Raw genomic sequence first — 12,775 nt, 5'->3', positions numbered from 1 at the left:
TATTGCTTCTGGTTTATGTTTTGGGTTTTTGGACAGAAGGCATGTAAGATTCTAGATCCCTGACCAGGGATCAAACTCGTACCCCCTAGACTAGAAGGTGAAGTCTTAACCACTGGACCACTGTGGAGGTTCTTACTGTTCCATTTTAAAGATGAAGAAAGTGTTAGGTTAAGTGGCTTGCTCAAGGGCCCACAGGTCATGAATGGTGGTGCACATATTTGAACTCAGTTGGGTCTGACTCTAGCGCCTGCGTTTATAGCCTCTCTTCTTTCTCTCTGTTGATTCATATGCTTGAGGTGTTCTAGAGCTGTCTACACCTGTGACTCATCCCGATATTTTGTGTTTAAGGAACTGACATCTTGGTATTTGGTTTGGGAGTTTTCCTAGCTTATCAGCAAAGGAACTTGCTATACAAGTAAAGACACGTTTTTAATATTGTAGAAAATTTAGGTTAAAGGTCATGTGTTAGGGTAACCAAGAGATGCTCAGAATCATAACACAGAAGCACCAGAGAGAAGTTCAGAATAGCGTCTTCTTTGTTTATATATGTTCCCTAGTGCCGATACCCTGTGAAATACTATGGACCTAAGGTCTAGATGAGAAGGGAACCAAACAAACCCTGTGGAAATTCCTTACAAACCACCCTTTGCCTGAACAAACCAACTGGTTATTCCATGAAAGAATGTTGGTAAGGAAGACTGTGGCTGACATTCACTCTCCCCAGCGCCCACGGTGATAGAAACCATGGGAAAGACATGGTGACCAGAAAACACACGACATTTGAGTTGGACAAGAATTTAGAGATTTCCAATCCAGCCTCCAAGGAACTAGGCCATTTCTCACCGTCGAAACTATACAGAAATGTGGTGCAATAGTGCTCACTTAACAAAATTATGTTTCTTAGGGCTTCAGAGTTTATTTTTGATGCAACTGCAAAAATGGGGGGCTTACCCTAGAATTCCGGGTTTTATTTAATTGACAAAAGAATTATGCTGATTAAAATAATAAACCCAGTACTAGGAGTAAGAGATGATGATGGGGAGAATGAGACAAAAAGTTGTTCTCAGCATGGAAACTCAAAGGGCTCACTGAACCCACGGACTGATTCTTTTTATTAAAGGAGCCATGATGTTAGATGAGGAATGATATGAGTGGAAGGGAAGAATGGGCAGCATTTCCTGAAAATCTTGGGGTGTCTGCTCCCTCCTGAACTTGGCAGGGAGTTGGTATCCCATCATCTTCCCTCCCTTTAGGGGGGCAAGTTGATTATAGTTTTATTCATGAAGCCCTATGTTCCATAAAGAGATTCTCTGCCTTCTTTTAGAGAAGAGTGTGTGTGTGTGTGTGTGTGTGTGTGTGTGTGTGTTATTTTATTTGGCTGTGTTGGGTCTTCATTGCTGCAGAGGCTTTTCTCTATGTTCATGTGTGTGTGGTGTGTATGTGTGGTGTGTGTGTATGTGTGTGTATATGTGTGTGTATATGTGTGTGTGTCTGTGTGTGTATGTCTGTGTCTGTGTGTATGTGTGTGTGTGTCTGTGTGTGTGTGTTATATAATTTTATTTGGCTGTGTTGGGTCTTCATTGCTGCACAGGCTTTTCTCTATTTTCGTGTGTGTGTGTGTGTCTGTGTCTCTGTGTGTGTGTGTGTGTTATATAATTTTATTTGGCTGTGTTGGGTCTTCATTGCTGCACAGGCTTTTCTCTATGTTCATGTGTGTGTGGTGTCTGTGTGTGTGTATGTGTGTATATATGTGTCTGTGTGTGTGTCTGTGTGTGTCTGTGTGTGTGTGTATGTGTGTGTTATCTTATTTGGCTGTGTTGGGTCTTCATTGCTGCACAGGCTTTTCTCTATTTTTGTGTGTGCGTGTATGTGTCTGTGTGTGTCTGTGTCTGTGTGTGTGTGTGTTATATAATTTTATTTGGCTGTGTTGGGTCTTCATTGCTGCACAGGCTTTTTCTCCAGTTGTGGTGAGCAGGGCTACTCTAGTTGCGGCACACGGGCTTCTCACTGCAGTGGGCTCTCTTCTGATCCGTAGTTGGACGCATTACTCATTGCGCCTCTGGCCCCGTGCAGTGGCTTCTCTTGTGACGCACAGGCTCTAGAGCGTCCAGGCTTCTGTAGTCACGGCAGGTGGGCTCAGCTGTTGTGGTGCCCAGGTTCTAGAACACAGACTCAGTAGTTGTGGTGCATGGGCTTAGTTACCCCTGTGGGCATTTGGGATCTTCCTGGACCAGGGATCAAACGTGTGTCTCCTGCACTGGCAGGTAAATTCTTTACCATTGAGCCACCAGAGAAGCCCTCTGCCTGTTTTTCAATTCTTCCCCCAGAGATGGTATTTTTCTGATCAGAAAAATCTGCCCAACTTTTTCAGCTTCAGGGAACTAGTTTGTCTGGTTATTTATTTTTTCTTTCCTGTAAGACAAACATATATAATAGAAGAAAATCTTCTAGGATAGAATGTCCCAGAACTTCAGGAAACCCTGGAATTCCTCATAACCAGATGGGTTGAGAAGACATCCACGTCTGGAAGCTGTTGCCACGCCCATCCCCCCTTTCCCACTGAGCATCCCTGAGAGGAAAGTTTCACTCCCATGATCTTCCTCTTGAGTGGGAGCAGAGAAACACATGGTTTCCCTGGTGGCTCAGACAGTAAAGCGTCTGCCTGCAATGTGGGAGACCCTGGTTTGATCCCTGGGTCGGGAAGATCCCCTGGAGAAAGCAATGGCACCCCACTCCAGTACTCTTGCCTGGAAAATCCCATGGACAGAGGAGCCTGGTAGGTTACAGTCCATGGGGTCGCAAAGAGTTGGAGACGACTGAGCGACTTCACTTTCAAAGAAACACATTGAGTGAAGGAAATCAGGCTGATGAATTCTTTACAACAAGGTTTTATTTATTTTCTTGGACCACACCCCCCCCAAAGAAACATGAAAGTTGTTTGTCTTTCTTTAATTTTTAATGGTTTTCCTTTTGGATCCAAACGAGCATCTATGTTACAGGATATCCACCTGGTCAACATGCAGCGCTGAACTCTGGCTTTGGGTGAGATGCACCGATACTGTGGGCGGGCCAGCACTGGCTGCCAGTCACACATGGTCACTGAAGGGATGTCAGGCTGGCACGCCACACCGCAATGGATGCTGCCTGTAAGGAAGCGTCTGGAGCGCCTTGACTCGCACAGGTTTTGTAACACAGGTGGCAGCATTTTAACAGCCTAAGGCAGAACACCCAATTTGCCTTTCAATCCCATCTGAAGTGTGCATCCTCTAAGAGCAAACCAAGGGGTGGAATGTCCTGACCTTGGATACCAAAGGGCAGAGGGTATGACCTGGACACCCTGTTGTCCATTTCCTTGCAACGTTATCCTCTGAGGCTATTAGCAGAGTGCCGTGTGGAGTCTGACATTTGTTCATGATAAAGCTCCTCTCCTGTGCCACTCGCCGCCCCTCCCCCCTTTCCCCTCCCCTCCTCCCTCTCCCCTCCCATGACACTTGTGCCACTAGGAAGGTCAATGAAATCTGTCCACTGTTGGCACTACTTTATTGAAGCGCAGCTAAAGTCACTGAGGTTGTCTTCAGGCTGCTTGAAATCAAGAACCTCCTTTCTCTCCATCTCCCAAGTCTGGAAAATTTTTTCCAGGGCTCTATGAATCCTCTGAGGCCTTTAAATCCACTACCTAGGGTGGAAAGAGGCCGTCTCTAGTACCATGCTAATGAGTTGGTCCGTGATCTGGCATAAATGAGGATTTCAGGTCACATGCCTTCCTCTTTCTGGGACCAGCTGGTATTTCCCACCTTAACCTTGTCTTTGTTCTAGAGTTTGTTTTCCTCACCTCTACCCAACTCGTCCCAGCTATGAGATGCTCCGCATGCTAACTTCGTTAGATTTTTCTCCTCCGTTTGTTTTTATGCATGAGTTCCAAATCATGGACTCAGTTTGAGTGGAGCTGGCTGGACAGCTCTCTAATGCCACCAAGAGGGAGGTTCCTCTGCAATCAACAGCACTTAGGGTGGCTTTGTATAAATTTTGGCTTGGTGACAAAACCCCAAGATAGAAAAACACTGATTGATGTTTGGCCTGCAGGCTAAGTATATATCTATCTCCATTGGTAGCCATTGAAATACAATACCTATGTTTTTACTAAATCTGTTGGAATCTGCTTAACGCTATATAGCTCCATATCAAATGTAACTAAGACCAGACTACAGTAGACTTTAGTTGGCAGTTAGATTACATTGTTTAGCCCTCATTTCCTGTTACCTTTATTTTTAAAGTTGATTAATGGCACTTTGAGTTTTGGAGTGTGTTTTTTCCTGCTCATCCCTTATCAAGGTATCTAATAGGCTTGTTTTGAGTGGTGGTTCTTGGTGTGATGCAGGCCATCGCTAGAAGAAATTAGAGTATTGGAAAGAAAACTGAGTCACCAGAGAAGGTCAAAGTTGAATTTGGTAGCTTTGACTTAGTCCCCTCGCAGGTTGGAGGGTCCTCCTCTGAGTGAACCAAGAAAGAAGTGATACTGCCTGATATACATTCTAGAATCTGGTCCAGAACACAGAGGATAATCCATTCTTATCTCTGACAAACTGGCAGAACACACAGATACACACACACGCAGAAAAAGCTCCTTCCAGATTTGCAGTGCTGAGTAGGAGGTGTCTCAGGAGGATCCTGCGTGTTGTGAGTATCTGACCTAAGACTTGCTCAGTGTCCACAAAGGTGGCACTGGGAATCTCTGAGCATGAATACTCAGCTGCCTTCCTGGATTAAAAACAAGAAAGTCTGGATTTCTGTTGTCATTAAAAGGTAAGAAAAGGAGGAAGGGGAAGATGGGAAAAAATAGAGGGTGAAATTAAAGCAAAATCCTGGATTCAGGTTTCACTAAACATGAAGTGTCTTTAAAAAAAAATGCTTAGAGCAATGCCAAGACTAAATGGAATATAGGGAGTGAAGACTTTTCTAAAGTGATGTGTAGAGAATAAGTGCTTTATTAAAATGCTGAGTTATTAACTTACTTCCAAACACTTGACATAGCCACGAACTAGCCAGGCATTAGTGCTTTAATTTTCCCAATGAGGGAAACCTTACGCTGAAGGCATAAGTTACTACAGAAGGCTGGGGTAGCATTTATTATTTTTGATTCCCAATAATTTTCATTTCCCAAATTACTATGCCCTTAAAAGTTTTTTTTAATCTTTCCATAAAGACATAAATTTTGTATTTATTAAACATGTCCTATAAAAATCCCACATCCATTTTATTATTTCCTGGGCTTCCCTTATGTTTTCAGTTTTTTAGTATTCTAGATAACATATTAAGTCCCTAAAAGGAAAAGAAACAAGAGACAAAAGCTGACTTAGAAGGAAAAAGAAGATAAAAAGGAAACCAGAGAGAGAAGCTAGATTTGGTACTGTGTAATCTCAGATTTTTGACTTAAGTATCACATCATTAAACTGGACAGAAATTAATTCCTAAAGAGAAGTTAATTTAGAAATACCGCAGAGCATGTATTTATCCCTCCCTGCTGTTCCAGAGTAGGTCTTGTACCAAAAAATGCAACTAGCCAAACCAAACCAAAATCCAAACTAAACACAAATCCCCTTTTCTCTTTTTACCTGATTTACTCACCTCTTTCAAACCCCCAGAAATAAGAATTCAAACTCAGTAATTTACATAATAGCACAGCTTAATATAAAATCCATTCTTGCATTTAGAAGGTCAAGATACTAGCCATGTTTTTGGCATGGGGTGGGGAAGGAATAGAAGGAAACAAGACTATAAAAATAGAAAGGCAGTCTGGGGACACTCCAGCAACGTGACGAGACTTTAATCTGAGTTCCATTCCTACTTCTTAACTGGTGTGAATTTTAAGGGCAGCGTTCCAGGCCCTTGGGGAGGATGGGAGAATCTATGAATCTGTTCTCTTTGGCTTGGAGTGATCTAAGATGCATAAGCTTCAGAGGCTCAAAGCAGAACGGAGTCAAGAGAAGAAAAAGACGGCCATCAGACACCAAGGACGGTTCTGTCTTTCCTAGTCTGTCCCCCTGCCCCACAAGCGGTGTGTCTGTTCGCTGATAGGATGAACTGCAGCACATGGCAGCTGACAATACCGGGGCAGGCTGGAGGTGAGCCTGCCCCTGGAGTCAGCAGAGAACCCCTGGCTGCTGCTCTGTCGGGTTATTAGACCTGGCTACGATGTCCTGGGTGGTTGAGAGAGGAAAAAACAAAAACCAGAATGTCCACACGGCTGACAGGGGCAGTGTTAATTCATGTAGGCTCTCCTCTGATCGCCTCATGGAAAGGTTGGGTCGTAACTCCTGAGTTAATCTCATTTGGCTTTTGTTAAAATAAGAGCCTCGGACACTGAAGCAACTTAGCAGCAGCAGTGTGGATATACAGTTATCCAAATCTGGACCTGACTCCTCCTGGGTGGCTGGAGTTAAACCATCATGCCCCGACTGTCCACTTGCAGGGGGCCCATGCTGTCCTCCTTTCCGACAGCATAATGTCCCCTCCTGAAACTCCAGAACAGTGCTCAGTGTTCTGGAATTCGGAAGAGAAATATGGACAGGAGAGACGACAAGCAAGTGAAGAACAACCTACCCCAAGGCGTGGACACGTCTCTCCTCACCCTGATTTTTTGCATACACTGGCATTGGGCCTTTAAGGATCACAAAACATTAACAGACGTGAAACTGCTAAGAATAGCAGTGAAAGTTCCTTAATCTTCTGGTCTCATAAAATCCCTACAAAATAGGTAACTTTCTGCTTCCCTCCTGTGATACATATGCCCTTTCCCAATACAACCTTATAAGATGAGGTAAGAAATTAAACAATTTCTCAATTTATCCCTGGCATGACCCACTAAAGAAATATTCTGTCCCAAAATGAGACATCCAGAGCAGGCTTTAGAAATAAGAATGTAAAAAAAAAAATTGTAAACTTTCTTAAAACATCAGAATTATTCAATTTGTTTCATTATTCCAGGAGAGACCTCATTTCCCTGCAGTGGGCGTTCATCGAGTATGTGGGCATTTTATACACACCAGCAGCAGTTCTACAGCTTATACTGTTTCAGATCTCATGAATAATCACCAGGTGAGTCCCTGACTGTATTTCATGAGATTCAAGCAAGCCCGAAAGGGCAGAGAGCCCAGCAGATAAGCTTGGACTGGGTAGACTTAACATGATCCCCTGGAGAAGGGAATGGCTACCCACTCCAGTTTTCCTGCCTAGAGAATTCCATAGACAGAGGAGGAGCCTGGTGGGCTACAGTTCATGGGGTTGCAAAGAGTCTGACATGACTGAGCCAGCTAAGCACACACACAAAACCTTCTCAGGGGCTGCGTCACTGCTAGTATGTGGCAAGATGAGGGCTCTGCTGGGAGGGCACCCAGGCCCATCACAAAGCCCACGCCAAAGAGGATGGGTATGGAGGGTGCGCCCGGCCAGGTGGTGGAACATGGGGTGTTCTCCTTGTGGTCCCTGTGTCAAGGGAAGGCAAAACCAGATCTGGAGTTCAGCTTCAGAGAACTGGTGGTATCAGGGATCTCAGAACCTCACAGGAATGCTGAATGGGGAGAAGCAAAACCCAGAATAGAAACAGATTCCTCAGCTAGAAGAGGACACAGCCTCACGTTGAGCATGGGGGACCCTCAAGGGTACCGTCCCTTCACAGTGCAGGTGATTCTATCCTGACCCCAGCTCACAGGACACCTTGGCCTAGAGCTCTACCTGCTTGTCTGAAGGTCTGCTGGCACTTGGCCCCCTCACTGACTGAGACTGGCAGAGGGACAAGTACATATATAAAGAGAGAATTTCCCACCAGAAGTATGTCTGGAGCCTTAAGTGAAGAGAGGAGTATCTATATACAAAGCTAGTTAGAATCTGTCTCTGCCTTGGTTTCTTTTCCTTCTCTTTCCTTTTTTTTTCCCTCTTCCTTTCCCCATTGCTTCCCTTCTTATTTTGAGGGGATCCTGAAGACTCATATTAGCAAAGAAAACTGGACATGTAGCCAAAGACTCTTCTGAGGGGGCCTACAGTGCTAAGCTTGATCATGCTGTGTGCCTCAAGCAAGGTGGTGGTCCACCTGGAATTTTTCAAGATGCTGCCATACTTTTTAATGCAAAGAGAAGCAGAGGTTTTGTGATTCGGGAAAGAGGCAGAATCTGCTACCCAGGAATGGATCTCCTGGTTGGCTGTGACAGGCAAGGTTTGGGTTCATATTTATTCAGAGGTGGAAGGAAACCATTATAAGATTATGCTAATGTGTTCTGTGACTTAACAGAAAATTGTCTTTTATTTTCTGGTCTTAATAGAAGGGCAAATGCAGGCTAAAGGAGAAGGAACCTGACTTCTCAGTCAGGGGAAGTGGACTAAAAGAGATGAGTTGGTAACTTCATGTGTACTAAAAAAAAAAAAAGCCCAGGGGGCTGGCCAGGGACCTGTATCTACTGTGCGTGATAGCCCCCCTCTCTGGGACCAGGTGCTCGTGTGGATGTGAGTTGAAGTTCAGGTGTCCAGGAAGGAAGGCTTCCCGGCACAGCACACTGAGTGTCTGTAATGTCGTGTGCAGGCAAATCCCACTTCTGCTAATTCTGCCAGCCTCCATGTCTCCTGTCTCCATGGCACAGGGGTCATTTCAACGCCCTTTCTCAAAACACAGAGCGACGGGCTCACTGGGAAAGCTGCATTGCTAAGGTGGAAGCAAGCAGTTTTGTGCAAAGCAGCCCAGAATAGCAGCACTTGGGCAGGAAATGACACTGAGCGGAGGAAACCTTTAAGACAGCACAAGGCCCCGCGTCTTGAGTCTCAGGCTACAACTCCGCCTCTTAGGGTCTGGGTGCTACACGGTCCCAATCCTAATGACCCCCAGGGCACACGGGTGTGCTGAGCCAGAGAGGAAAGGGAAAACAGTGCTTCAGAGCGGTGGCCTATGTGTCTGCCTCACTGGTCTTCTGCAGGTAACTACTTTGGTTGGGGGCTGACTGCGGCCAGGAAGTGCCATCCCTATCTAGGGCAGAAGGCAGGGCCATCACAAATGATTTTGCAGCCACAGCGTTGAATCTGGCTTTTCAGAGCTGATACAATGATACCTTCTATTTCAACAACAAAACAAAGCAAAAAAAAACCAAAAACCCCAATTTCATAAGAAAAATAACAGCCACCGACTGCTCCTACCTAAGAGGTGAAGTCTGCCAGGGCTGGAGAAGGATAAACAGTATTTATCCGCTATAATCTCAGCCCGGGAGCCTCTGAGTCTTCCCAGGGAGAGCCCCAGGAGGCAGGCTCCATCCCCTCCTGGCTGGGGGAGGAGGGCCCTGCCTGGTACCCCGCCTCCAGGTAATCATTCCACCTGATGGTGTGGTGCTGGGAACAGGAGAGGGGTGTAAAGGGATGGTCCCCGAATGGATAATTGATACCGTGAAAGGAGCACTGATCGGCCAAGAAAGGACTCTCTTTCTCAATGCTTCTGAGTTTGGCGGATTAGGAACAAGGTCCTGAGGTGGTCTTCTGCTCAGCTCCTGCTCCAGGAAGGGGTCATGCCCAGGGGAGTATTTAGGACCACCGGGGCTCCAGGACTATCAGTTTGTATTCTGAGGCCCCATCAGAGCCTGCTTTGCTAGAAGCAGCAGCCCAGGTCTAAGCTGAGGTATATTTACTCATCACCTTAAAGAATCCTGACAGACTGATCCTCAATCACAAACCAGCTGCAGAAGCTGCCCGTCCTAGGGCCCCTCCCTCACAGGAACGCCTCAGTAAACTCAGATTCTCTCATCGAAGCATCTCTGGTTTCGGCCTTTCTCATCTCTATGGAAATCCCTAGCAGGTGAGGTGTAGCCCACCTTGTATAGGTGTGTGCGGCCCTCTTGGGGGATGGCCAGGCCCCTGGCACTGGGGCTCACTGGCCTTGGCACGGCATGGGCCTGGCTTGTGGACCAAAGTCTGGGCTGACACTCAGGCAGTATGTGTGAGACGGTGCCGCCCCACTCCACATACCGAATTACCTCCATACTGGTTGGAAAACGGACTCTTGCTGAGTCCCTGAAGTGCCCCCACCACACTTACCCGACCCCTCACAGGGCTCCCCTGTGCCCAGCATCTCCCAGGCTGAAGCCTGTTGTGGCATGGGGCACCAGCGCTAAGGCTGAACTCTGTTATCATCATCTGGTGTCCTGGCCACACTGATTGTTACATACTCTGCGAATATCACCCTCCCCAGAGTGCCTCAGGCACCTCCCTGGACTAGGGGGGCCTCTTAGCCTATGCTAATGAACACAGCACCTCCTGAGCGGGTGACAGGCTCAGACAGGACTGTAGCGACCAGCACCCCAGCTCTCCGCATCTCCGCCCCTGCCTCTACAGTGAGGGCTGCCAGACTATGGCTTGGCTCATTCAGACCAGCCCTTGCTGCTGCCACCACGGCACCCCGACCCCTTCCCCTTCTCTGCTGTCCTCCCTCTCTGCCTCCCGCCCTTGACATCCGATGCTCCTGAACTCAGCCTGTGCTCCTTGCGGGGAAGCAAGCCACAGGGAAACGCGGGAGATGCTGTCGCGGAGGCTGTGGTGCTGACTGAGGAGGAAGAGCTGGTGAGGGAGGCGATTCCTCTCCCGGGGTCTCCACGACTCCCCCGGTGAAGAGCCAGAACGTCTCCCAGGCTTCTCGGGGCAATGGGCACAGACACAGGCCGGCTCGATTCCCCCCAACGGCTGTAGAAACTGGGAAGCGGGCAGGGGAGGCAAAGCCATCCCGTGTCCCTCCTCCCCTGGGAATAACCCTCCGTCGTTCTCGTGTTTTCTTTCCCCAGCAAAGAGGCAGAACTACGGCAGTGCCCATCTTGCAAAGGGAAATACAGCGATTTGGTGGGTTTGAGTGGTTTGCCTTCTGTCCTTCCCTTCCTCTCCTCTGATAACTGCGCGGTGTCCTTCCAGCTCCTTCCTCCCTCTTCCTCCCCCCCGGGCCGCACTGGCTTCCCAATTCGGGTCTCGGTTTTTCTCCGTGTTGAGAGAAGAGCATGCATCGGAGGGGGGAGCAGCCTCTAGCACTTGTCGTCTTCTTCCGTGTCACTCAGGAGGTCGCTGACAGCTCCGCACGTCATGCCCGGTCCAGGCCCCCCGCGCCTCCGCCGCCGATAGTGCCCGTTGGGCATCTGCCAGCTGTGCCGCAGGGGCGGGGCCGAGCCAATGGTGTTGGACCGGCCCAGGCTGGTGGCCACGGCTGCTTCAAAGGTGAGCGTCTCCTCCTCGCCGCAGTCCGAGGCGTGGGAGTCTTCGTGCAGGGCCAGGTAGGGCTCGGAGATGTAGCGCTGTGGGGAGGGGTGGCTCTGCCGGGGGTTGGAAGACTCGGGCAGGCCGGCATCGTTGCTCTCCAGAGCTTGGGAGGTCAGTGGGGAGCCACCCTCGCTCCCATCAGCTGGTGGGGAGATGCTCCCAGCGTGTCTCATCAGAGAGCTGTAGGAAAGGAGGGGCCGAGGCTTGGGAGGGACCGGTGGGAGCTGCCGCCGACTTCGTCGTGGGGTGCTGGAGTCGGAGATGGAGGGGATGGAGCTCTCACTCAGGGACCCTGTGCCCTGTGTGGCAGGAGAAACATGGCTTGTTAGCCTGGGTTTGGCATCCTCCCTACCTGGGACCTGGTTAAGCTCTCTAACCCCTCCTACTGAGAGCCACTGGAACCCCCTCTGTTATCGGGTTGGCCAAGAAGGTCGTCCAGGGTTTTCATTACGATGGAACAGAACACCCAAATGAACTTTTTGGCAGGCCCAATACCAATCACAGCCACTCAGGGATGCAGAGATGAAAGGAGATTGAGGAGCCAGTACTAACTGGGTGTGTCAACTTTCATTATGTTTATGCATCTCTGTGCTTCCCTGATGGTTCAGCAAGTAAAGAATCTGAGACACAGGTTTGATCCCTGGGTCAGGAGAATCCCCTGGAGGAGGAAATGGCAACCCACTCCAGTATTCTTGCCTGGGAAATTCCATGGACAGAGGAGCCTGGAGGGCTACAGTCCATGGGGTTGCAAAGAGTCAGGCACAATTGAGCAATAAACACACACGCATCTCTGGCATCAGAAGGTCTGGCTGGGGCCTGAGCGCCTTCATTTCTACTAATAACAAGCTCTCAGATGTTTGTTCCATGGAATAAACACACTGAGTAGCAAAGATTCAGAAAGCTCTATCACGTGGCACACTAAAAGAAAGCCTTGAAGTTTTAGGAAAGACAGCTCCATGGAAGGTGAATGAATGCCCTAGAGTTGCTCTGTCTGGGGTAAGTTCTTGGGAATTGGGTCTTAAGACATGGCAAATACCTTCCCTCACCTTCTCCTTCTGTATCTGTGTTTTCATTGGTATGCTGATGTTAGCTCGGCTTGTACAACCAGCTACTCATCTGCTAGCTCAGGCCTGACTTGACCTGCTCACCTAGTCCCCAAGGTCCCTGAGATGGTAAATGGACCTCCAGGGAGGCATTTCTCAAGGTGTGTGTGACCTAAGAACCACCTGCTCGAGATTTTCTGGGAGATTCTTGGGTCCTTCCAAGTGCAGATTTCTGGGTTCTCCTTTCTGGGGGGTGTCACTGCTGAAGCAGAAGGTCTCAGGAATGAGCATTTATAACAAAGCCCAGGTGATTCCATTCTGCACTGAAACTCGCCACCACCGCTCTGGAAGCACCCTTCTCAACAGCCTCTAAAAGCTGTCTATGGAAGCCCCTCCTCTTCCCCATTGCCACTGAGTGGGTCTGCCATCTGGCCTCTGACAACCTTGGAGCGAGGTAAGGCAGG

The 12,775-nt window shown here is 48.3% G+C and overlaps 1 protein-coding gene across 2 annotated transcripts in view; it reads right to left on the bottom strand.

The window, feature by feature from the left end:
* Nucleotides 1–2,872: 2,872 nt before the first annotated feature.
* The window catches only part of LOC101102503 (voltage-dependent R-type calcium channel subunit alpha-1E), a 342,192-nt gene continuing 332,289 nt past the window's right edge, over nt 2,873–12,775 (bottom strand). For both annotated transcript variants that reach the window (XM_042229161.2, XM_042229165.2), the window contains one exon: nt 2,873–11,567. In XM_042229161.2, coding sequence (XP_042085095.2) covers nt 11,037–11,567 — 531 coding nt within the window. In that variant the 3' untranslated portion in view covers nt 2,873–11,036. The remainder of the gene's footprint in view (nt 11,568–12,775) is intronic.

This window comes from Ovis aries, chromosome 12 (genome assembly GCF_016772045.2).
Source record: "Ovis aries strain OAR_USU_Benz2616 breed Rambouillet chromosome 12, ARS-UI_Ramb_v3.0, whole genome shotgun sequence".
Classification (NCBI taxonomy): Eukaryota; Metazoa; Chordata; class Mammalia; order Artiodactyla; family Bovidae; genus Ovis; species Ovis aries.
Note: the sequence above shows the minus strand (reverse complement) of the source record. Positions and strands in the feature narration are given on the sequence as shown.